Genomic DNA, 27,035 nt, shown 5'->3' with positions numbered 1-27,035 from the left:
CTGTATCTGTATGCATGAGACTGTCTAAATACCGGCAGAATTCACATTTCTGTTGTAAAAAGAGAAACACTGTGCAGAAGTATTATTTGCTATTATGCGTGTTCCAAAAAAAATAAATAAAATAAACTGGATGCGCTCTGAGAGAAGGCCATTAAAATAAATTTCCTATTTTCGTTTTCGAAACTTGTGTTGGTTGGTCCAATCGATTCAAGCAATAGATTTTCGAAGTTTTAGACTAGACGGGAGAAGGGATGGGAAAGATCTGGGCACAGTTTTTCCAGAACTTCGTGCCAAGTTAAAGCGGTGTCGAGCTGCTTTAATGAAATTTTTAGATGTATTATGGTGCCCGAACCTGTATGACTTAGAACAGTGACAGCGAACATTTTGTTTACTGCAGCCATCATTACCAAGCGCGAACCGTTGACTCTGACAGTGAGTGAGAGTATGAGACAAAGTGAAAGCACAGGCCATAGTGTGACATCCGCGTAAACATAGATGAAGTCATGGGGTTTTTTTTTTTTAAAAGAAAGAACATAGCCTTCTTTTGTATGTAGGCCTAGACAATTTATATATTTACAGTACTTACTAAAATATAATTAATATTATTTTATTGCTTTTGTATTAGTTGTTTGAAGAGTAAAAAAATAAATAATTGGTCGGTCTTAACGCAAATGTTCAACCGGCAAGTCGGTCGGACTAAAAGCAAAAAAAAATTTAAATTATTGAGTCGGTCCTAAATTGACAGGGTCGGTCGGGTTATGGCAAACGAGAATATTTTTTAGGATGGCTCCATACAAAAATTGTAACTTGAAATAAAATTATACGCTATTTGCCAAGGCAACATTTCTCATTTTAATTTAGTTACCTTGATGCACTAAACTAACTAAAACTAAAATAAAACTGAATAAAAACTATATAGAAATGTAGAAAAAAAATAAAAATGATCAAAAGACAACAAAATTACTCAAATTAAAATGAAAACAGAAATAATAAAAATAAACACTGATTCAAAATCGTTATGAAAACTATAAAAATCTGAAGTATAATACTGCCGATAACCGATTAAAAAATTAAGATATTAAAATTCCATATATAATATTCCATATATAATTCCATATATAATATTCCATATTATAGTAGGTAAAATGGATATTCATTTTAATGGCTACTACACTATTAAAGATTTTAATGATTAAATATTGGCCTATATATACAATATTATACAAATATATATTGTATTTATAAATATATATTGCACTGCACATATATCATTACTGTACCATGGTGCCACTGCAGATTGTAGTAAAGTCAGCATATCAACACATTAACATATATTGTCAACCACTACATTATATATGTTTTATGATGGCTGAAATTAAGACAGGATATATATCATATCACACTATTCAATTTAAAGACAGCACAAACACAAGCATAACTGCTGCGATCAAATAGATTTTGTGTAATATTTGCTAAGAATAATCTTTTTGGTATTTACCAATACCACCGGTACGGTGTCTGTAAGGTGACAAATTGGTTCTCTTAGTTTTGTTGTGGCCACGAAATAACTCGTGGGAACGTGATATGTCGTGGCCACGAGATATTAATTTGAGGGAAAATCATTAGATCATGGGAACGTTTAATATTTGTATATTATTATTAGTAGTAGTTAGGGGTGTAACAGTACGCAAAAATCACGGTTCGGTGCGTACCTCGGTTTTAAAGTCACGGTTCGGTTCATTTTTGGTACAGTAAGGGAAAGAAATGCAAACATTAAACTGCAGGTTATTACTATAAACTTTTTTTAACAATTTGTTTACACTTCTTTAAAATACATACATATATATATATATATATATATATATATATATATATATATATATATAAAATAAAAAAAATAGGAAATAAAATACTGCTGTAAAGTGTAAAATACTCTCAGTCTCAAACCAATATCATATAATAAAATATAATTAAAAATATAAATAAATAACTATGATTACAGTGTAGCATTACCAATCCCAGCTTGTAGGCCTGCTCATATTTTAAAAATATAACTTTTCCAAAGTGTAAAGTGCAGCATCAAGTTTCAGTTTTTAGACCTGCTCAGATTTTGTTATTGCGTTGGACCGATCAGAATTAAGAGCAAAGGTCTGTTTAAATGCCGACGGGAGCTGCGTTTGAATTACAATCGTTTTTTTCCTAGTTGTAGTGATGTTCACACTCGCGTGATGCCTTTTGAAAACCTTAGGCCGGTGACACACTGGCATATTGCACCTGTCAAACATAGTCTATTTTGCCGTCAATACTGTTGACGGTGTCCTTTATCAGTAGGCTTTATATTTATGCTCAACATGAAGTATAGATATTGTTGTCATGAAGACAAGATCCTGGTCTGTCGGCGGCCTCCCTCTATGTCACCTACAGCAGCAGCAGCGCGCCAGCGACGCGTCAGGCACGATTCTGGTGTGTAAAAACACAGAAAACGTGAAGCAGCCGTCACACAACTGACACGCAGCAGAAACGCCACGCTCACGCCACGCAGCCAGTGTGTCACCGGCCTTAGAATCAGCTGCAGGGCGGGATTTGTGCTGAACGTGGAGACTTCCGCCACTAAATATGTTCGTTTGGAAACACGAAAATGTATATGTTCTGCACACAAAATATTGCATTCGGTCATTCGGTACACACGTGCACCGTACCGAAAGCCCTGTACCGAAACGGTCCGGTATGAATACACGTACCGTTACACCCCTAGTAGTAGTAATTTAGGGCTATTTTTGTATTTATTGTTATATATGCTTATTTCCCCTTTCAATTTGTGTATCGCTTTTACCAAGTTAAAGTTTTGTATATAAAAATATACAATGTGTTAAATTTACACTGCATTCCAGCAAAAATTCCAGTCAGCATAATAAAGCTTTCAAGCATTTACAGTAGGCCATTATTTACATAAATGTTCAGAAGACATTGAAATAAAGGAAAATAAAATATAAACTAATATAAAAATATAACCAGTAATAATAGGCTAATAATAATAATAATAATAATAATAATAATATAAAAATATTACAGGAAAAAGACGATCAGTTAATGGACTTAAAATTAAACTGTTTTCTGGCAGGCCTATTTTATATTATGCACTTTTCTGTAACATTTGTTCATGATAAACTTCATTTGAATTCTGACAAATTGCACGTAATACAGTGCGGTAGCAAAGGCCTATATACTAAATATAAAAATTTCTATAATAAATAATATAATCATTTCTTAATTCAAAATAAAATATTAATGAATCCATCTCTGATAATCCCGGGTTGCTAAGGTCACACAAGTTTTAAACTCATGGCCACGAGAAAAATGTGTGTCATTCCTTCAACATAAGAAGTCATGGCCACGAGAAATAGATGTTGTTACCTCGACAAAATGATCAAAATGATGACATAATATCACGTTCCCACGAGTTAATAGGACGTTCCCTTAAATTAATATCTCTTGGCCATGACATACTACCACGTTCCCACAAGTTATGTCATAGCCACAGAAAAATTAAGTGAACCGAACAGGTCACCTTATGCGTACCGTGTAAAAGATCTCAGAGCTGTTCAAATAAAAGTCCTGCTTGTGACATTTATCAACCAGTGCCGATAATTAAACAATGCCAAATATCAGCCAATAAACTCAGTCAACCACTAATATGAAATCAAATATTGCTTGGCAGAGTGATGGAAACAACACATTCAGAAAGAAGAATGGAAACTTCTCAACTAATAAAGCAGAATGTCAATCTGTCCTCCCTTGACTGGCTAGAGGCCTGAAGTCAGTGAGGCCTCTGGTAGTAACCTTGCTGTTTCATTAGTGCTGGAAGCAGCCTGAGCGTCTCAGCTGAGACACTGAGCTGATTTACTGCAGTCAGGAAGAGCGACCCACCAAACCACGAGCTGCGAGCTGCTGAGGTGTTCAGGATAAACTGGCACACAGCAGCAGAAAACACACTCACAACCCCCAAGTCATAACCCCAAGTAAACCTATGTTCAATTATAAAATCTTACTTAATTCATAATATAATAAAATACAGGTAAAATAGTATTAATGTGAAACATTACTAAAATTCAAAACAACATCTTCTATTAAAGTTTATTTTTTTATGTAATTTATTCCTGTGATGGCAAAGCAAAAGGTCTAATCATTGTAATATTCTGATTTGGTGATCAAGGAATATTTCTTAAAAGTTTGATGTAATTAACATTTTGATATGTGTGTTTGTATATATATATTTACTTATCTAGTATATTTACTAACACATTTACTTATAAAAAATGTGTGTGTATATGTACACATATATATACACACATATACATACATATATATTTTTATGTGTATTTACTTACAGTAAGTTTAAGTTTATGCATTTAGCAGATGCTTTTATCCAATGCAACTTACATTGTATACAGGCTAACAATTTCTCCTAACATGTGGTCTCTGGGATTCAAACCCCCCAACAGCTTGCTAACGCAATGCGCTACCACTTGACCTACAGGAACAGTAAGCATTATGTGTAAAAAAAAAAAAAATAAATTAAAAAAAAAAACATTTTTTTTAAACCTGCTGTTAAGAAAAGGCTAAAATGCATGTTTACACCACAAACTTGAGGATGTGGTCAAATATTTAGTTCTGTATGGTGAAGATCTGCTGAAATGTCACACATAAAAAAAAAAAAAAGTTTCAAAAGTTGTAAATGTATATTTCTTCTCAGTGAGCGGGACTGATACAATTGGTTGAGAATGAACTGTTATGTAAAATGTAAAAGTTATGAAACGGCTTCTAGGAGAAGTCTGTCGACTACTACTGTGTGCTTTTATGACTGTGAGTGATACACACAGAGCTCATTTAATAATGCAGAAACGTAATACTGAATGACTGGAAGAGAAGAGGGGCTGAGAGAGTAAAATCATTTCATAACGTCAGGCAGCAGGCATGTCACACACACACACACACACACACAGTCAGACTACAGACAGCAAACAGTCGCCTGGGAAAGCTCACACAGCTCCAAATGTCACAGGATAGAACAACACAATGTAGCGACCCTTCACAGTTGCCCAGAGTTTATGATTCATTGTAGCATCCGTCCAATTATAGAACTCTTGATACATTGTATCAACCCTTCACACAGACTCTCAGAAAAAAGGTACAAAAATGTCAAATGTACTAATATGTACACTTTAGATTCTAATATGTACTTTTAAAGTACTAACATGTATTTTAAGGTACTAATATGTTGCACTTATAAAATACTGTACTTTTTAGATTTTTTACTTCGGATCCCAGAATGTATAGATACAATGTAGCAACATATTGGCCTGATTAAACTCTCAAATCCCACCCTGAACATAACCTCGAAGTAAGTGATAATTATGATCAGACATTTGAAATACGCTCTAAGGTTTCTTGACAGCTCCTCTGAGCTTTCTGCATGAAATGCACCATGAAATATCCTGATTATGTTAAATACTTCCATGCATATTAATGCAACTCCCATACGCATTCCAAATATGCAATATCTCCAGATCAACATGCAATATAATTTAAATTAACCCCTGAGTGTTCATATTTTATCTTTAATTCAATACAGTCACTATAACAGCTCATTGATAAAAGCATTTCAATGCAGTTCCCCACTATTAAAAGCATGCAACATCCTCAGATTTAACACCTGCATGCTCATTTTTATAATAAGAGACTGTATGCACTTAAATATTCACTGTAATATGCACAGTGGTGGGTGTATTTAAATGCAACTGCCCTCTAATGTTTCCTGACAGCTCCTCTGAGCTTTCTGCATGAAATGCACCAGAGAGGCCACGAAACATGCAAGATCCTCAAAATTAACCCCTGACGGCTTTTATTTATGAACACACACGACAGCTAAAATAAACAGTAGTGGGAGTATTTGAATGCAACTCCCTCTGATGTGTCCTGACAGCTCTTATGTGCATCTTTCGCGAGATGCAACGAGTTCAAACATGCCAAAAAGCATATGCATATAGTAAATAGGTAAACATTCACTTTAACATGCAAGACAACACAGAATTTAAATGCAACACGCCTTAAGGATTCCCCACAGATACTCAATGCATTTCTGAAGCCAAAAAGCAGCAAACATTCTCAAAATGATCACCAGATCGCTGTTTATCAGCATAAACTAAAATAGTAGTCGGAGTATTTGAACACAACTCTCTCCAATGTTTCCTGACAATTCCTCTGGGCTTTTGCATATTAATTAACATTCAAGAAATGTTTGATATCGACACAAGACACTCGGGTTACGCACAAACCCCAGCAGAGAAAGCAAATCTTACTTTCCAAGTTCTTCATACAGCTGGTACTCGTCGGTGAAGCGCGTGCAAGTTGTCGTTGCCATTTTTCAGCCTTCAGCGTTCGCGGCAATATCCGAGCTGTGTGTCCAGCACCACGATTATTCTGATGTGCCTTCGACTTGCGGGATTTTTTAGGACAAAACTTAAAAGTGGGTCCAGATTAAAGTGAGGGAGAGGTTTGCCGACGAGCTGACACGACTGCTTTACCGACCTCTCACCGAATGCGCCGTTCAGCTGCCTGCAGTGCACTTGTTTTCCGCTGCGCGAGAGACGCACGCTGAGTCACCGCTGGAGGGCGCCGTGGAGCTTCTGTTAATGTTGGTTACACCTGCAACATCTTCCGTTTCACAGGTGTAAAGCGAGGTGAACTCATCTTGAACGTACAAACACATAGGAAATCAACTTTGTTCAATTTAACTGCCCAAATCTTTTATAAAATTGCCTATTATGTGTGACACACACACACACACAAGTGAAAACCTATATAAATGAATACCTACAATTACATTAAATGCTTCATTAGGCCATTTATATACAGCGCAATATCGTTTATATATATATTATTTACATTGTACATATACCGCATGTCATTTTATTTTCTCCTGAGAAATTGTATGAATTTTGTTGGTTTTAATGCCATCACATTGGCTGGAGCATAAGAAACAAATGAAACACACACACACACACACACACACACAATATATATATATATATATATATATACGTCCAAAGAATAATGAAAAAAAAGTAATTATGGGAGTAATAACTTGGCAACATTTTCATGAGAATATCTCATATTTCATAGGATCTATAATTTCTTTCCCTGTTGACTTGTGTCTCCCCAAAATCCCTGATTAACATGATGTTTGTTCTGGTGTCCTCTACAGAAGACCTATAAGAAAATGATGCCCTGTTTCGTAACAAAAAGTCATAATCATAGTCATAATTTGAACCCCATTACATTTTTCTGATATATTTATGACAATTTGAAAATTAACCAGATTTAAATTATAATTACAAAACATTATCATATTTCCAGTTGAGTGCAACATTTGATTATTCTGTCCATATCCATATCCAAAGTATATATCCTATTCATATTTACATATTATTTAGTGCACCAGGGTGACTAGAAACATGAAATAAATTAAAAAATAATAATAAACTGGGAGTGTTTCAAGAAAAATTCTCTGCTCTCATCCAAAAACAAACTAAAGCATGTTCAGTTGCCAGACACCACTGGAACTTCATACTGGGTTTTATGGTCAAGTGAAGTTAAAAAAAAAAGAGTTTTTAGGCACACAAAAGATAGGTCCCCCATGCCCACAGTTAACAATACTGCTAGATCTTTAATCTTATTTTTCTGCCAAAGGTCCTGAACATCTTGCTCTGATAAATGGCATCATGCATTTTTACCAATACAGCATATATATATATATATATATACATACATACATACATATATATATATATCTGCCTGTGCAAGAAATCTTATAATAGGCCATGGTTAGATCTTTCTACAGGCAATCATCCAAAACAATCATCAAAATCAACACAAAAATAGGTCACTGAGCACAAAATGAAAGTTCTGACCTGATCCCTATAGAAAATGTGTGGGTTGAACTAAATAGTAGACCAACATTTTGGGGTTTTAATATTTTAATAAACTTATTTTTATGAAAGGGTTAGCTTGAAAAGTGTGTTCGCACCAGTATTTTGTTATCCAATACAGTGTGACGGCAACATTAAAAAAAAAAAAAAAAATCAATAAGAAAAAAAAAAATTACATTTGCAAAAGCTGATGCAAATTATGGAAACAAGTGAAAGAGGATTATTTCTCCTGTGTGAACTCCAGCAATCTGTTTAAATAAATATCTGATGAAATCTTGTTTCACCGTTGCTATTGCAGATCACTGAAATAGAATGAATACTAACAAACAGTAAGTCCTGAATAAAGTCAGTAACTGAGCAAATGTAAGATCACAGACACGAGGCCAAAGAAAACCTAAGTCAACTCATAAAACACTTAAAATTATAAATGATCATCTGCATATTTTGCATGCCAGATAATAATTAAACATGAGACAATAATCAGTGTCAGCGAATCAGTTATATTGGCATGAGATGTGCAGTGCAGACACTGTTGATGTTCATTTTGTAGAAACGCAAGAAACCGACACCATTACTGTACTTCAATGTGTGTGTGTGTGTGTGTGTGTGTGTGTTACAGTGCTGACTCTACATCTGGCACTGACATGTGACCTCAAAACTGGACAGCGCTGGGTGGGATGTTGAACATGGAGGGGTCAAACTCTTGGCCTTTAAACGGAGATCCTTCAGCATTCCAGCCCGTCTTCAGCATCTCATGGACTTTCTGAAGAAACAAAGTAAAACATTTTTCAACACAATATCCAGATAGTTTCTCACGCAAACAAGTGCCAAAGCTTTAAAAGGAATTATTCACTCAAAATGAAAATTTGATGAGAATGTATTCACCTTCAGGCCATCAAAGATGTAGATGAGTTTGTTTCTCGATCAGAACAGACTTGGAGAAATATATGATTTGAAGAAATGTATGAGAAATGCATGGCATCACTTGCTCAGCAATGGATCCTTTGCAGTGAATGGGTGCTGTCAGAAACAGCAGTCCAAACAGCTGATAAAAACATCACATTAATCCACACGACTGCAGTCCATCAATTAATGTCTTGTGAAGTGAAAAACCGCAGTTTGTAAAAAAAAAAGGATTCAATCATTATGACTTATTATTAACTTACATGGTTAATTATCCATAATGATGCTTTATCCAAAAAAAAGTATATCAAAATCCACCCACGTTTTTTTCAGGACTGTTTTTTTGTGAACCATGCTTGATCTGTGCATATTTCTCTCCTGATTCAGACGAGTACATTTTTTCACATGAGAAATCAATATAATGTGTCGAAGACAAGTGTTTTAACCAGAAGCAATAGTTTTAAGGTAAAAATCTCTTGGTGGTTTGTTTCTTACAAACTTGCAGCTTTTCGCTTCACAAGATATTAACTGATGGAGTGGATTACTTGTGCTCAGCTGTTTGGACTTTTGTTCTGACGGCACCCATTCACTGCAGAGCATCCATTGGTGAGCGAGTGATGTAATGCTAAATTTCTCCAAATCTGATCTGATGAAGAAATAAACTCATCCATTTCTCGGAAGCCCTAAGGGTGAGTACATTTTTAGCGGTTTTCATTTTTGGATAAACTATTCTAGCTATTCCAGAACAGTAATGAAGCAACATTTCCACGGCTTGCTCACGATCTCATGGCTCTGTGGTTTCCCCTGGAGTTTCTGGTGGTAATCAAATGACAGACGGTCCAGAACAGCATGCTCCTCTTCATCTACAGTTGCCATAGAGCGTTCCCGGTTGATCTGGTTCACATCGATCTCAGTCTCGCCCTTCAACACGGCGCTCCACCAAACCTCCCCGATTTTACTGAGAGACAGCTGGAGGAAAAGTCCTAATGACCATCATGACCGTCTAAAACTCCTAACAAAATATATCAGACCTGTATCCAGCTTACACTGCCTCCAATTATTCAAATAATAATAACAATTCCATAGAGTATCTAAAGACAGAATACGGTGTATACAGGAAACTATTTAATGACAGCAAATAAGATGTAAACAAAACAGGTTTGCTATTGGGTTGCTGCAGGTGTTAAGAAGGCAAATTTAAGACATTTTTAAGATCACTTAATATGAAATATTAAGCGATATCTTGCTTTACAGTGCAAATGTCTCAAGATTAATAAATCAAGATGCATTTACTCAAACTGCAAAATGACATGAGATAAGAAGTCTTCTTTTCTGAGAAATTTATCAAATATTTGCCCTAAGGGGTATGAAAAATAAACTGCATAAGGAAAACTATTATACCCCAGTGACAGATTTGTTATTATTTGAAAAATAAACTCAATAGTTCAATATCTCAGAAAACAAGATTTTCTTTATATCAAATATTTCTTGATTTAAGGATGTTTACTTACTGTACTTGGACATTTAATGCAATGAATCTTATGACCTTTTTAAGGCCTCGATTTGTGTATACAGTAAGGGCGAATTATGACTTTTTAAGTCCCGCAGAAACCCTGTAACCATAACTACTTTTGCTGAAATAAAATGAAATATGAATATCAGATGAAAAACTCACTAATTTCAGTTAGTTGCCAAGGCAACATTTCTAATTTTTGTTAAGCTTAAATTAAGAGCTGAAAATAAAACGAAAACTTAAATAAAAAAAATATTAAATAAAAATATTATAAATATATTAATAAAAAAAAATTATATTATAAATTATATATATATATATATATATATATATATATATATATATATATATATATATATATATATAAATACTAATTTTTTGCATTATTGACACTAATTTTTTGCATTATTGACACTGTTTTCCTAATGAATGTTGTTCAGTTGCTTTGACGCAATGTATTTTGTTTAAAGCGCTATATAAATAAAGGTGACATTGACATTGACTAATACAAATAGCTGAAACTGCATTTAAAATTCACAAAGACATTTGAAAACCAAGTACTTATCAACTGACAAGACTGTTAGTGAGTTCTGAAACAACCTCCATCAAGCAGACACAGACTCAAAATGGCTAATAATAGGCTGATATATCATTTCAGATGCACCATCCAATAATAATGTGTACCAGAACGCAGCGGCCGGGCTCCAGACTCCACAGGGAATTTTCTGTGTTAATTTTGTGTGTGAATTCGCCCTCCATCAGGACTCTCTGCGATCCTCCCTCGTTCAAGGCCACGCGGACCCTCCCTGACTGCAGATCCACAGACACCTGCATGCAAAGATGGAACAGAAAGCAGACTGTTATCAAATTAGCATTGCAGTAATACTAAACAGAATCGAAGTCAAGATTCTGCCAAACTGTAAGAAAGCAACACTGATCAAATCATATGGCAGCAGGTTATACACGCACCTGTCGGCCTTTAACGATATTAGGCTGCACATGCACTCGAACTTCCACATCTGTGTAATCCTGCGACCAGGTGTATTTTTCTCTAACAGCACCATTGTAACTGTCTGCGTTCGACTGAAAGCAGTCTTGTCCACTGTTAATGTGAAACAGAACTCATTAATAGGTCCAAACAGTGCACAAAAGTTTGAGGTTGGTAAGATTTTAAAATGTTTTCAAAAGACGTCTCTCACAAAGGCTGCATTTCTTTGATCAAAAACACAACAAAAACTGAAATAGTCAAAAATGATAACCATTTAAAAGAACTGTTCTCTATTTGAATATATTTTAAAATATTTATTACTGTGATGCAAAGCTGAATTTTCAGCATCATTACTCCAGTCTTCAGTGTCACATGATCCGTGATCATTCTGATTTGCTGCTGATGAAACATTTCTTACTATTATCAATGTTGAAAACAGCTGTGCTGCCTCATATTTTTGTCAAAACTATGCTTTGTTGTTCTTTGAAACAGAAATCTTTTGAAATATTTATAATTGTCATTTTTGATCGTACTGACCCCAAACTTTTGAACAGTACTGTCTTTCCACATTCATGTTTTTTGAGCAAATGCCCTAAAAGTCATGCATACACGTTGGCTGTGTTAGAATCAGAGTTTGATGGCGCTGCGGCTCCTGCTGGCTCAGCGGTGCTGCTCAGAGTCTCTCCGTGTGTCTCTGTGCTCTGTGCTGATGGAGCCGGGACAGCTGTGGGCTCTTCTGTGCTCCTCTTCTCCTCCACAGGAGCTTCAGCCTCCTGTTCTGATCGAACCTCCAGCTCCTGTACTGCTGGAGGAGCGGGTTTCTTCTCCTCCGCCAGCCTCGCTGCCCTCTCTCTGTCCTCCGCTGCAAGATTCTCAAATAACTTAAAAGTCTGATGGAAGAAAATGACAGAAAATACACTTACAGTAAATTCAATAGACTCTTATAATAGCATATATATATACACACACACACACACACACAGGTACTCAGCCCTGCTTGTGCAAGGTGTCAATGGTCGTCTTTTGGACAACTGTCAAGTCAGCAGTCTTCCCCATGATTGTGTAGCCTACAGAACTAGACTGAGAGACCATTTAAAGGCCTTTGCAGGTGTTTTGAATTAATTAGCTGATCAGAGTGTGGCACCAGGTGTCTTCAATATTGATTCTTTTCACAATATTCTAATTTTCTGAGATACTGAATTTGGGATTTTCCTTAGTTGTCAGTTATAATCATCAAAATTAAAAGAAATAAACATTTGAAATATATCAGTCTATGTGTAATGAATGAATATACAAGTTTCACTTTTTGAATGGAATACAATAAATCAACTTTTTGATGATATTGTAATTATATGACCAGCACCTGTATGTGTGTATATATAATATAATAAATTACTTTTGAATTTAATAAATTCAATTAGACAGCAATTATAAAATATACGTAACATTAATAACTTAAATATTAAAATTTCATTTTTTTTATTAATAAGACACAGCGATTATAAAGTATAGATTGAAGGTACACAATTAATAATATCAATTATTTAAATTACTTATAATAATAATTAAATTAATTATTTTGAACTAGTACCAACTACCAACTATTTTGAACTAGTACCAAGAAAGTAGTACAATGCAAATATCACAGTAACGTTACATGAATATAATAGGCATTCAGTAGCTGTGTGTGTGTGTGTGTGTGTGTGTGTAATCGGATGGGATAAATGCAGAGCACAAATTGCAGCTGTCACGTGACGTCACTTTTCCCCATGGTTTTCTCATCTGATGTCATCACTGCGATGCTGCATTTATACTTCTTTCTATCCAGTGAGTTTAACAGATCAAAGCTAAAGTCAGTCAGTACCTTGAACACCATTTGTTCAGCCACTCCGGGCGGGAAGCCCATGCGGTCCTGTGGGCCACTGAGGAGGCGGTAGAAGTCCGTCTTTCTGTAGAGGAACCCGAAATAAACCTGCAGGAAATTCTGAATGTTTCCAACATGCTGCAGGATCCCTAACAGCGCGTTATCATACAGCTCGGTCATTTCCATCGGAGAAGACATGGCTGAGCAGCTCAGCGGGATCAAATCTGTCTGAAAGCTGTTTAATTTCGAGACTTGTTGATTGAAAACAAACGTAAAGCGACAGCAGTGCCACAACCATAGACAGTAAAGTAAACAACTGAACCTTTAAGAGCAGCTGCACTTCCTTTTTCTTCTTCTAATGGAGTTTTATGGCGCTTCGCAAGACAACTTTTGGTGCACTACCGCCACCAACCGGCCTGTGAGTATAGGTCTCTGCAGATCAGGGTGTTTTTAGACCATGATACCATAGACTGTACGATACCTGATTGGCTGACGTCATAGTGGCGGTAAGGGGGATCATTTTGATTGCATGATTTAGATTCATATATATATGTGTGTGTGTGTGTGTGTGTGTGTGTGTGTGTGTGTGTGTGTGTGTGTGTGTGTGTGTGTGTGTGTGTGTGTGTGTGATATATTAAAATATTGTATATGCACGTAACACTGCATTAAAATGTCTCTCCCGTGCAGCAGTTGGCAGTAATGCGCTCTTGACGGCTGAGGGCCGTGTGCAAAAACAAAAACATGGCGACGTCCTTGGTCAGACAGACAAAATTGCTGTCGGTAAGATTTTCTTAGCCTTTTTTGCTATTCTAACTAATAACACGTTTCTAATCGAGAGGATCTTGCATGTTTTATGTAACTGACGTAGAAGCGGTCTGATAGATATATAGATAGATAGCTATATTGGCACTGAATAAAACGTGGTATGGAAATCACGATTTAAGTAAATGTCATTGATCAAATATTCTCTGTTTCCTAGATTGTGAGCAGCCAGTTGAATTCTGCTGCATGTTTCAGGAACATTCACTGCTCTGCAGCTTGTTTGAAGGTATGTGAACTTCAGTGTTTCAATCAGTTTAGATCTTATTTATAAACATTAACGTAACGTTAGTTTTACTCTATTAGTTTAAAATATTGTCATATTCCACCAACGCATGCATTTTCTGTCTCTTTGATTCGTTTTGCAAAATAATGTAGCAAATTAGCGCTCTTTTACCAAAACACTGAAAATCCACAAACAAAATGAAAAGTACTAAAAAAACATTGTTATTCCTTATGATAAGCCATAAGTGAAAAAAGAATAAATAATAAATTAAAGCAAATTTCTACATGTATAGCACAAAATATCAATATTATAGTTAAATCTGTTAACAGGATTGCAAAGCTATTATTTATGAGTTTGAAGAGTTTGCGTTACATTTTATTTGTGATTTAAATTTAATGAACACCACAAGATCTGTTGGCCGTGGTGGTGGTCTAACTGTTATCACTATCACCCTCTTGATCAATCAAACCTGTACGTGTTCTGTGCACTCATCTACAGACCACATCACTCCTGTTCTCACTTCCTTTCATTGCCTACCAGATCTCTCCATTCATGTAACATATTGAGTCTTTCTGTTCCTCTGTCCCTCTTAAAGACTAAGGGTGGCCAAGTCTTTGCAGCTGTGGCTCCTTTGCTGTGAAATGCGCTTCCAGTTGTTGTGATATCCTCCCACACATTGGACAGTTTGAAATCTAGAATGAAGACTCGTTTATTCTCTTTTAGTTTAGTTGTTTTATGCTTTTTATCTGCATTTTTTGTTAGCTTTTGTTTTTATTTTTATCTTGCCAAAAAACGGTTTACTATTGTACTGCATTTTGGTACACTTGTTGTTTTCAAATGTGCTTTATAAATAAACCTGAACTTGAATACGTAGTTTTCAAAATTAATTCCACATCAGACCGTCAACAGTCATTGCAATATGTCATAGTAGTAGACAACATCCCATTAAAACAATGCCTGGACAAATTGAATATTAAATGATGGAAGGCCAGAAACTGATTCGAATGCTTACAGTATCAGCAGAATCAGTATTTTTCATCTGCATTTTTAACCCAGAGGATCTGTCTCCTCTCTAACAGAACCGTGCAGCTCGTATTCGAGTGGGAAAAGGAGACAGGTCAGTGACTTATGAGCAGGCGTATCACCCTCATCACATCGGCCACAGGAAAGGTTGGCTCTCACAACACACCAGTAAGTCACAATCTTTGTATAAAGATCCTGTTGGATTCCCAACATTACTGACACTATAAGGACTGGTGATCCAGTTACCTGTAGTATCTGTTAACGCCCAAATACCATTCCTTAATACATGTCCTCGCCCCCCAGGTAATCTTCAGGGTGAAGATGGTGCGGCGGAGCGTGTAGTGGAGGACGTCTTCATCAGACGCTTCATGTACGGCACGTTTCACGGCTGTTTAGCGGATGAGGTGGTGATCAAACGCAGAGGAAACCTCCTGGTCATCTGTGCTGTGATGATACAGAAACTCTTACCGTCAAAATTCTACTTTCTCATTGGTTACACAGAGGAACTGCTCTCGCATTTCTACAAATGTCCAGTTAAAATCGAGATGCAGACGGTAGAAGAAAAAGTAGTCTATAAATATCTCTGAGGCCATGTGTTCTGTGTTTAGAAAACTGCTATTAAAGGGAGAAGCTTAAGTAATGTTTTTTTATTTATTTGGTTAATCATTTGTAATCAATCAGAACCATACATTCAAATAAATACTAGAATCCTTATGAATGAAAAGAATTTGCATTAAGTGGACACTGCAAAGTCTTTTTTCCCCCCATAAATTTGATTATTCGAAATGAAACATTTAGATCATATAAAAGTACAACACTGCTTCAGTGCAAAAGCGCACAATCATATTTCAGATTAAAATATAAATTGGCAAATTTCCCTTAAATATCAGACCTTTCCTTTTATATTTTTAAAATAAGATCAGAGGATTTCCACTTAGGCACAAGAGCATTTGCAGTTATGGATACATATAAGGTTTAATTCACAGTATGAAAAATTAAAATAAAACAACCATGCATAACCGAGAATAAAGGTCAAACAGAAAAACAACTCTTAAAATGCTAAGGGTGAATGTTTTGATGCTAGTATATTTAGCAAATCATGACAAGACTTGAATTAAACATTCATTCATCATAAAAGTGCTGAAAAACAGTAGCAGTAGGAAGTAAGGCGAGACTGACAACAAGTAACCTTCAGTCGAACTAGTTCAAGCCCTTAGAAACAGTTCATGTAGCTGTATGAGAGCATATGAACTAGAATCACGCAGTAGATACATTCACATCTTAAGGAGGGAAGTGTGTGTGACTTCCCAGATCAGAATTAAAGGGAGAGTTCATGCCAAATATAACATTTCTGTAAATATTTACTCACCCTAATGTCATCAGTTTCATTGTATAGTAATAATAAGAGCGAGTAAATACTGATAGGAAAGAATTTAAGAATCTTTAAGAATTTCGGTGGAGAGATGTGTGCAAGTTAACACCCTGATAAATCTTCACATTACTAAACTTAGCGTTCACTGCTGGAGCTGGGGTCCGGCCCGCCCTCTGGCACAGTTTTATTTGACGTTTCGACAGCTGTCGCCTGTGCAAGACTCCAGCTTGATCAGCCTTTGGTTCATGATCTGCAGAAGCGCAGGATCGACCTTCTTCACGATGTTCTCCAGATGATGGGGATCCGATGTCAGGTTGTACACCTCTACAAATGACTGAAGGGGATCACAGGGGAAATTCATTGAGGTTCAGCATAAAGTCTGCTCCACGACTCCCCACCTGACTGACATGTGCTCACCTCGTTGTCTGCGAACTCGCAGTACTGCAGGTTTGCATCCTTCAGAGTCCTGACGCAGGCGTATGTGTTGTTGAAGGCGTCTTCACATATGCAGTCTGGGAAGCATTCCTAGAAATGCAAATGCATCAATGCCATAGAACAATTTTTGGTTCCAAAAGAATCTTTCAGTGATCAGTTCTTAAAAGAATCACTTTTTCTTAGTGTGAGGAACATTTTAATAATCAAAAAAACTTTTTTACACTATAAAGAACCTTTTGCGCAATTGAAAGATTCCATGGATGTAAAAGGCTCTTCATGTAACCATCAATGGAAAGTATAGAGTATAGTAAATGATTCCTGAAACACTTACAGCTAGTCCAGGGCCGAGTTTAGGGCAGCTGGGATCTTCAGAGGAATTCCCCTCCCCAGTGTATTCAATCAGAAAGAAGGGCCGTTCGGTTCCGTTACGCAACGATGGTGCCTTCATGAGAATATTAGAAGAGAAAAGACAGAAGACTTTCTTTCATTGTGACATTAGACAAAACTCATTGATTGGTAGAATTCTCATTCATGCAATTTTCATTATTCTCATTGATGTAATGCAAAAAAGATAAGGACACAATTTTACAGGACAAAATTAGCATGAACACTAAAATGCAGAAAATATTACCTTCAGAAATCATTCTAATATGCTGATTTGCTGACATTTCTGATTATCATCAAAGTTGAAAAGCAGTTGTTCTGCTTCATATTTTTTGAAGAAATTGTGATACTTTTTTTAATTCAAGTTTTTTTTGATAAATAGACAATTCAAAACAACAGCATGTGTTAAAAAATTGAAATCTTTTCTGTACATTATAAATGTATTTTCTGTCACTTTCAATCAATGTAATGCATTCTTGCTTTAAAAAGTATTAATTTCTTTAAAATGTACTGAAGAGTAGAATGGACTTTTTTGCTACTTCGCTACAATGCATACATTAATACTACACTGAGGTAGAAAAATACATCCAAACATGTAAAACGACATAAAAAAAGTCACCAATCATGACACACTCACCATCTGTGGCAGGAAAGACTGTCCATCCATGCTGACGGTGGAGAGATTTACTCCTGCGATGTCCAGGATAGTCATGGAAAGATCTATATTCAGCACTGGAGACTGGAGATGTTATAGAATATTTACAGTCATAGAACAATATATTTAGACATGTTCACTAAATCAGTCCTCTAACCTGAAGTGTTTGTTTAGGTTTGATTCCTGGACCCCGAACCAAGAGAGGGATGCGAATATCAAACTCTTAAAGCTGTCTCTTGTAAATAGGCAATGAGAACTGGCCTGAAATTGATCGAAAAATAAGCTGTTATCAATTCAGGCGACAACAGGGCAATCAAACTGTGGAGACTGAGGACACACCGGTGTGATAGCCATGATCAGACGTGTAGAAGATGTATGAAGTGAAGTGACATTCAGCCAAGTATGGTGACCCATACTCAGAATTTGTGCTCTGCATTTAACCCATCCGAAGTGCACACACACAGAGCAGTGAACACACACACACACTGTGAGCACACACCCGGAGCAGTGGGCAGCCATTTATGCTGCGGCGCCCGGGGAGCAGTTGGGGGTTCGATGCCTTGCTCAAGGGCACCTAAGTCGTGGTATTGAAGGTGGAGAGAGAACTGTACATGCACTCCCCCCACCCACAATTCCTGCCGGCCCGGGACTCGAACTCACAACCTTTCGATTGGGAGTCCGACTCTCTAACCATTAGGCCACAACTTCCCCTTGTATGTGTTGTTCAACTCCTTTATTGAATCCAGTTTATTAATCAGCTGCTCCACCATGTCATCCACTGACAGAAGCGTCTTTCAAGAGTTTTATTTGTCACATACCAAATTATATATAGCATACATAACCAGCAGTGAAATGTGGCGTCTGCCACCTATCAGAGATATTAAACACACATATCTCAATAGAAAGATTTATTTGGTGGAAAGTTTGTATGGAATCTGTATTTGTGTACCTCCTGCGGTAAGCGTTATCAAGGTACTCAATGGAGCTGTTTGGCATTGGATTTGCAGGCTGCCGTAGTAACCAATGTTTATCCTAAAATCAGAGAAACAGGATCTAATGAACCACCCTATAATAATAAAAATCCACCATAAAGTTTTTAAAGTTGATACATTTTTTTTAATTAATCTACTAAAATCTTTACCCCTTTCTCAAATCAAGCCAATCTCAGAAGCCTGTCTGTGTGACTCTGAGATTGGCTTGATTTGAGAAAGGGGTAAAGATCTAAATAAATGCTTCTATGTTCTCACAGATTATTCGAGATCCAGCTTCACCAACAGAAAAAGTGAGTAAGGTTTTTTAATGAATCTTTGCAAATCGCCTTTACTAATAATGGTCTAATTAGCAAGTTTCACATTGAATGCGGCTAAAGTAAACAGTCCCTCAGAAAGCAGCTCAGAAGAGATGGGCGGGGTCAGCAGAGCTCATTAACATTTAAAGGAAAATGCTACAAAACGGCTTGCTGTGAAAAGAGCTGTTTTTGACAGTGTAAAAAGGTGTTTTTTACAGTACCATTGATAAAACTATGTTACAGACTTTTCATTAAGACTCTAAAGAATCATATCAACTTGTGGAAAATGGGCATCCGATGACCCCTTTAGCACAGATAGAAAAATTCTATGGTCTTAACTAGACACTTAGAGACATCCTTGCTTTCTTTAATCAATGAAGACCAGACTGATTTCGTTCGCGAACAAACATGAAATGCGAAAGCATTTGATTGCGTAGAGTGGACATACCTATTTGAGGTTTTACTGTGATTTAGTCTTGGAGACGAGCTTCTATTTCGACAAATGGCATGCGTTCTCTTCCATTTAATCTGAATGGTGGAACTAGACATGGTTGTCCCGTCTTTTTGCTTTGATTCTCTAAACACTGGCAGAGACCATTGGCAACCATGCAGATGTGGTGGGTATTGACAACATATATAATAACATGTAAAATTATATATATATAAACAGAAAAACTCACTGACTGGTATTTTGGCTATTTATTTAATAATTCTTATTTAATTTCTAAGAACGAATTTTAAAATATATCATGAATTAAAAAAAACTTATATGCTTATGTAAAATTTAACAGATTAATATTAAATTATAGATCAATACTAAATATTATTTCTATAAATATTATATATATATATTTATATATTTATTTTTTCAAATTATTTTAGATTTGGTTTCTTGAAGTTTCGAATCTTGTGGAAAGCCAACCAAACTCATGGTTTAAACCTGCAGTACTTCCTCATAATCTGTCAGATGTCATTAAGGATGAAACCGAGAGCTGAACCTTTCCAGGCATGTTGAAGCTGCCGTCATGCGGTGCTTTGAGGTCGCTGAAGGACTGCTGATACTGAGGGGCGGCCGTCCACGGCGAGTGAGGAGACGGCGGACACAACATCATGAAAAACGGGTGATTGGGGCTCCGCTCCTCCAGGAAATGCAGCGACTGGTTCAACTAGAGAATCAACATACATGTAAAATATATTTTTAAAACCTTCAGGCAACCAAACAGGATTCACACAGCTCCAGATTTAAAGGGCTTATCAATGGAAAAACAACAATTGTGAGTGGAGTTTAATTAAGGACTAGTGTTAATCTGTTTCCGGGACACCTGCCCTCACTTAAATAATAACAGAGCAGCGGTTTGGTGACGCAAGATTGCTTCCAAGGTTTCAGATATCAAGTAGTCCAGTCATGTGTCCCACAGAAACCGCATTACACACTGCTGAGTGGACAGGCTGACGTGTGGAGGCACATTCTGACATTCAGAGTTACAAAGTGGCTTCTCAGTTAGTCATGAGGCGAACAGATTGTTTCTTGTTCTAAAACAGAGATTGAATGCATTTCCAATGTAAAACAAGTTTAGCAGGTGATGAAGCAAATTCATTGACTGTCGCATTTAGCAGGAAGTAAATGCTTGCAAAAACTGAGTGACTGTTGACGCCTCTAAAAATAAATGATTGATTTAATGTGACATGACATGCTCCAATGTAAAGTCAAATTTCTTTATTTACTATCCTAATACACATTCCTGAAGTATTAATCAGGGCGACTTATTCAAAATAAAAAGACTGTCTTTGACATTTTTTAATGCACATAATAAATTGCCTATTTCAGATTTTCAAAAAATATATAAATATGTGTATATATATATATATATATATATATATATATATATATATATATATATATATATATATATACACACACACACACACACAAACCCGATTCCAAAAAAGTTGGGACACTGTACAAATTGTGAATAAAAACAGAATGCAATGATGTGGACGTTTCAAATTTCAATATTTTATTCAGAATACAACATAGATGACATATCAAATGTTTAAATTGAGTAAATGTATCATTTTAAGGGAAAAATAAGCTGATTTTAAATTTTATGGCATCAACACATCTCAAAAAAGTTGGGACAAGGCCATGTTTACCACTGTGTGGCATCCGCTCTTCTTTTTATAACAGTTTGCAAACATCTGGGGACTGAGGAGACAAGTTGATCAAGTTTAGGGATAGGAATGTTGTTCCATTCTTGCCTAATACAGGCTTATAATTGCTCAACTGTCTTAGGTCTTCTTTGTCGCATCTTCCTCTTTATGATGCACCAAATGTTTTCTATGGGTGAAAGATCTGGACTACAGGCTGGCCATTTCAGTACCCGGATCCTTCTTCTACACAGCTATTATGTTGTAATTGATGCAGTATGTGGTCTGGGATTGTCATGTTGGAAAAGGCAAGGTCTTCTCTTAAAGAGACGGCGTCTGGATGGGAGCATATGTTGTTCTAGAACTTGGATATACCTTTCAGCTTTGATGGTGTCTTTCCAGATGTGTAAGCTGCCCATGTCACACGCACTCATGCAACCCCATACCATCAGAGATGCAAGTTTCTGAACTGAGCGCTGATAATAACTTGGGTTGTTCTTGTCCTCTTTAGTTCGGATGACATGGCTTCCCAGTTTTCCAAAAAGAACTTCAAATTTTGATTCGTCTGACCACAGAACAGTTTTCCACTTTGCCACAGTCCATTTTAAATGAGCCTTGGCCCTTTTTTGACCTATAGAATTTTAGCCAGAAACGGTGAATGGCTCTGTAATGATATTAAACCTTAATATTCATCCGGAAGAAGGAGGCGGGAACCGGCGGACAATCAAACAAAGACTTTAATTACAAAATAAACACAAATCAGCGCACCAGCCCCTCACGGACGACTGATGCGCACAAATAAAAATCAAAACACCACTAAAAGCCCAGGCCTGGTCCTCTCTCGTCCTTCACTGTCGTCGCTCCAGTTTTATATCCTTCCATCTCCTACGTGGGACTCGAGACCGGCGGTGGGCCGCAGGTGCCACTGATTTGCCCAATCATTGCCGGCCTCCCTCCTTGTTCCCACGTCCCTCGGCCCCGCCCCACTTGCCACAGGCTCGGTGGATTGTGTTCACAGACAATGTTTTCTGGAAGTATTCCTGAGCCCATGTTGTGATTTACATTACAGTAGCATTCCTGTATGTGATGCAGTGCCGTCTAAGGGCCGAAGATCACGGGCATTCAGTATGGTTTTCCAGCCTTGACCCTTACGCACAGAGATTGTTCCAGATTCTCTGAATCTTTGGATGATATTATGCACTGTAGATGATGATAAATTCAAACTCTTTGCCATTTTTCTCTGAGAAACTCCTTTCTGATATTGCTCCACTATTTTTCACCGCAGCATTTGGGGAATTTGTGATCCTCTGCCCATCTTGACTTCTGAGAGACTCTGCCACTCTGAGAGGCTCTTTATATACCAAATCATGTTGCCAATTGACCTAAAAAGTTGCAAATTGGTCCTTCAGCTGTTCCTTATATGTACATTTAACTTTTCTGGCCTCTTATTGCTACCTGTCCCAACTTTTTTGGAATGTGTAGCTCTCATGAAATCCAAAATGAACCAATATTTGGCATGACATTTCAAAATGTCTCACTTTCAAGTTGATATGTTATCTATATTCTATTGTGAATAAAATAAGTTTATGAGATTTGTAAATGATTTAATCCAGAAGTGCATCACATTATGGAAGTAAAATTGGTTACAATTTATTTATTTTTTTATGTTGATTCTACACTTTAAAGAATTAAAAACTTACAACCAGGTCTGTGAGATAGTCCTTCTCATAGCTATCTCCATGCTTTTCCTCTTTTCCATTTACAGACAGTGTGTAATTGTAATATTTAGAGTTTCCCACCTGTGGAGACATAAACAAAACCAAAACACTGTTAGATCATACTACAAAATTAAATATTTCCCCTGAAACCATCAGTAAAAGATAAATTAAAATGTTTAAAAAACAGATCTGCTTTGCAGTGCAGGTTGTAATGAGACCACATCACATGACCCTACTAAACCATGCATTCTGCATGAAAGCCTGGCTATAGGTGACTGACATCATCGGATAAAGGAAGTAAAGGATATATTGCAGCACATACAGCTTATCCTTGGTGATCTGAAGGTAAAAGAAATGCTGCGTCTGTTCATGACTTACCAGTGCGTGCCATTGGTCCCAGCCAGGAGGCACATGAGCCACACCGCCTGCGTCTTTACTTCCATACTGAGGACACAGAGAGGGATTTATGAGAGCTGTAAGAGGGAAACAGTGACTGGGAGAATATCATGAAACCAGTCAAGAACATGCCAGTCATATTTCCCATCTACTTAAAAAATGCTATTTTATATATATATATATAAAGAAACTATATTTTGTTGATGAAATGAATGCTATTTTTAGACATTTAAAAAAAAGTACCTTTAATCTCCCAATTTTCATTCAAATAATGCAAAAAAATTACAGAAATTACACAAATATATATTATTTAGATTGCAAAATATTTATACATGGTAGCATTTGTTGTACTACTGCTGCTGATTGAAATAAAATTAGGAAATAAATGATTGTATTATAGTACATTTCTCATAATAATCAGAATTTAGGGGATTAAATGTATATGAAAGTATATATAGTTGACAGACAGACAGATAGACAGACATTTATTTTGTAGAATTTTGGGTGAAATTACCTGGGAATGTTTAGTGAACAACTGGAGAATAATTGCATTGCAACATTATTTTTTTTTATGACAATTAGGCACATTTTCGTCAACTAGTTGTCATTAATGCAAATGAATATATAAAATATATACTATATTAAAATAGTGAAGTATTTATATATGATTGCATTTGTTGTACTACTGCAGAATATATATAAATATACATATGAAGTGAAAAGTGAAAGTAATGTGACATATAGCCAAGTATGGTGACCCATACTCGGAATTCGTGCTCTGCTTTTAACCCATCCAAAGTGCACACACAGAGCAGTGAACACACACACACACACAAACTGGAAAGTAACTGAAAAGGAACATGAACATTAGCGGTATTTCAAACTTCTCAAAACTGTTGGAATGTTGTTGGCTTAGAACACTTCAGACATTTGTAAGATTGCAAATATTTAAACATGTTGTGCATAGCTTCTGATATCATTGTACGCAAATTTAAAAAATGAACACCATGCAAATAGGTTAGTGATAGTGCATGGAGCACCAGGCGGCTCAAAAGCTGACCTGATTCAGGTATTTCCCGCCATAGAAGGTTTGGTAGCGCAGCTTATTGAGGTAAACCGGAAAGGCAAAGGGCTCGGCCTCCTTCTGCCACGCCGTGCTGCTACAGTTGCCAGAAATTGAGTTATTTTGGACCAAATGATTGTGTGGATATTTACCAGTGAGGATGCTGCTGCGACTGGGACAGCACAGAGGGGTGGCAGTGAACTAAACACAACAAGAAAGGAGAAACTTGTGATATTTGGTCAGAATCATTCAGGTCTTTGATTTATGGTTGAACACTCACAGCATTGGAGAAAGTTACACCAGCATCACCGGTTCTTTGGTCTTCTTCATGGGCGTCTGTGGAAAAAACAAAACAAAACCAAAAAAACCACGAAATGTGATGGCTATAGTCATCTGTTTGTCATCTGTAACAACTACAAAGTCAACAGGATGTATTATTTCACACACTGATTTTTGTCTAACGACTTGTTCCTGAAATTGATTCTTAAAACAACAACAGTTTTGAATTTAAAATACACACACACACACACACACATGCAGAAAAATGTATGCAAAATCACCTAGTACATCAAATGCTACAATGTGTAAATACTTTTGAATTAGAATAATACATTTTTATAAATTTACATTTACATTTAGGATACGCTTTTATCCAAAGCACCTTACAAATAAGGAAAACAGAAGCAATCCAAACCAACAAAAGAGCAATTATATGAAAGTGCTGTGACAAAACTCGGTTAGCCTGATGCAGTACATAGCAAGGTTGTTTGCATCAGAATGAGAATTAGGAAATTAAATGTGCTTGATTTTCAGGATAAAATGTAAACAAGAAATCCTATAATAGCCTTCATAGCCTTGCATCAACTATATAAGTTCATAAATATGTTCTGTTTGAATTAGAAGTGAAAATATATACATACATAGTACTACTGTGTGTGTGTGTGTGTGTGTGTGTGTTTCTGGACAATAAAATATCAACATTATGGTGCATAAATTTCAGTATCTAAAACCATCTGAAACAACTGTATTAAGTTACAGCACAGAATAACCCTTTGTGCAAAAGTGATATTGGTGCAAGACAATAAAAAAGCATTAGTAGTCTAACTTTGTACACTTACCATTCCCCCCATCTCCACATCCTGGTCGTCGGTGAGAATGAGGATGATGTTGCTCAGTTTGACGCCTTCTGAACACCTGAGCGTACAGGTGAGGAGCGCGGCGAGTACACAGGTGGACACGACCCGCGCGCTGGACCTCCACTGACCGACCCGCGCGCTCGCCATGAGACCAACACCAGACCAAACCCGAGGTCTGGAAGCCTGGGAACACAGAGTCAAGCAGCCGTGGGTCTGGAGTGGAGAACTGCAGCGCACACGATGAGATGAACTGAGAAAGTTTAAGGAAGTGAGACACTCAGTGTGTCATATGACTGCAGACTGATCTAACACCTGATGCGTTCACAAAGAGTCACAGTTCATTATGAAGTAATAACCTTTTTAAAAATATTTTTTAAATATGAATTAAAGTATGATTTATATGCTGTAAAAAATTAGATATATTTCTATCATTTTCATTTATTCACGTATGTAGTTAAATTCCAAGAGAAATATAGAACAAAAATGACATCTCAAATGAACAAAATAAAAGTTTAACAAACATGACCATGTGCGTTTTATTGCAAAGTCACATCCCCTCCCACTGTGTGTTACAATCACATATGGCTTTATGCTATTGTAAATGCATTTGAAGATCAAAAAATCTTCCCTTTCTCTCTTTTTTTTATTTTATTATATAACTGCTGTTACGATATATAATTAAGTTAATATAGCCATAGACCGTAAAAGAAATATAGCACGTATGCACCCAATCGGAACACTTTATGGGTGCACCAAAACTTTCTCAACATGTGCATCCCTCAAAATAGATCCCCCTGGGTACAATCAGATGAGATGTTTTTATACAGTCTATGGATGAGACTAAGAGGCCTGTCTGTCGATAGGCAGCGCCTGTGGCCCAAAAACCTGGACTCTCGTTTTAGTCACATTCATATATGAGGATGCCTTACGCTTTCGGAGACGTTTGTTTACTACGCCATTAACGTTTAATTATATTCTATAACATTCCTGATACTTTGTTATATAACTGGAATCTTGCAGAACAATTATAAAATGATTTTTGAATTCATTTCCAGTAATAATAAATGGCTGCGAATGCGATAGGTCCGTCGTCACCAGCGCAGAGAAATGTAACAG

General features: G+C 36.5%; 3 protein-coding genes and 1 pseudogene across 51 annotated transcripts in view; 1 reads left to right on the top strand and 3 right to left on the bottom strand.

The window, feature by feature from the left end:
• The window catches only part of LOC132132939 (calcium/calmodulin-dependent protein kinase type II subunit beta-like), a 63,917-nt gene extending 57,208 nt beyond the window's left edge, over window positions 1–6,709 (bottom strand). For 9 of the 49 annotated variants that reach the window (XM_059545523.1, XM_059545531.1, XM_059545530.1 and 6 more), the window contains exon 1: window positions 6,360–6,707. In XM_059545523.1, the coding sequence (XP_059401506.1) occupies window positions 6,360–6,421 (62 nt within the window). In that variant the 5' untranslated portion in view covers window positions 6,422–6,707. Of the gene's footprint in view, window positions 1–6,359 lie in introns of all 49 variants that reach the window. The other 40 variants (XM_059545538.1, XM_059545533.1, XM_059545524.1 and 37 more) reach the window with 11 other exon arrangements.
• Window positions 6,710–8,463: 1,754 nt separating this feature from the next.
• Window positions 8,464–13,545, bottom strand: LOC132132531 (nudC domain-containing protein 3-like). The gene is made up of 6 exons (XM_059544942.1): window positions 13,257–13,545; window positions 12,002–12,282; window positions 11,374–11,506; window positions 11,089–11,232; window positions 9,672–9,860; window positions 8,464–8,751 (listed from the first exon to the last, which is right to left on the bottom strand). The coding sequence occupies exons 1-6, from the start codon at window positions 13,452–13,454 to the stop codon at window positions 8,641–8,643; spliced, it is 1,056 nt and encodes a 351-aa protein (XP_059400925.1). The 5' UTR covers window positions 13,455–13,545; the 3' UTR covers window positions 8,464–8,640.
• Window positions 13,546–13,925: 380 nt separating this feature from the next.
• On the top strand, window positions 13,926–15,960 carry mrps24 (mitochondrial ribosomal protein S24). Its single transcript, XM_059544677.1, has 4 exons — window positions 13,926–14,036; window positions 14,236–14,304; window positions 15,381–15,492; window positions 15,628–15,960. The coding sequence occupies exons 1-4, from the start codon at window positions 13,998–14,000 to the stop codon at window positions 15,909–15,911; spliced, it is 504 nt and encodes a 167-aa protein (XP_059400660.1). The 5' UTR covers window positions 13,926–13,997; the 3' UTR covers window positions 15,912–15,960.
• Window positions 15,961–16,287: 327 nt separating this feature from the next.
• LOC132132949 (N-acetylglucosamine-6-sulfatase-like) lies at window positions 16,288–26,234 on the bottom strand (annotated as a pseudogene).
• Between the last annotated feature and the right edge of the window lie 801 nt (window positions 26,235–27,035).

The sequence above is a fragment of the Carassius carassius genome, chromosome 49 (assembly GCF_963082965.1).
Source record: "Carassius carassius chromosome 49, fCarCar2.1, whole genome shotgun sequence".
Lineage (NCBI taxonomy): Eukaryota > Metazoa > Chordata > Actinopteri > Cypriniformes > Cyprinidae > Carassius > Carassius carassius.
The sequence above is the reverse complement of the archived record's forward strand: the minus strand, read 5'-3'. Positions and strand labels throughout refer to the sequence as shown.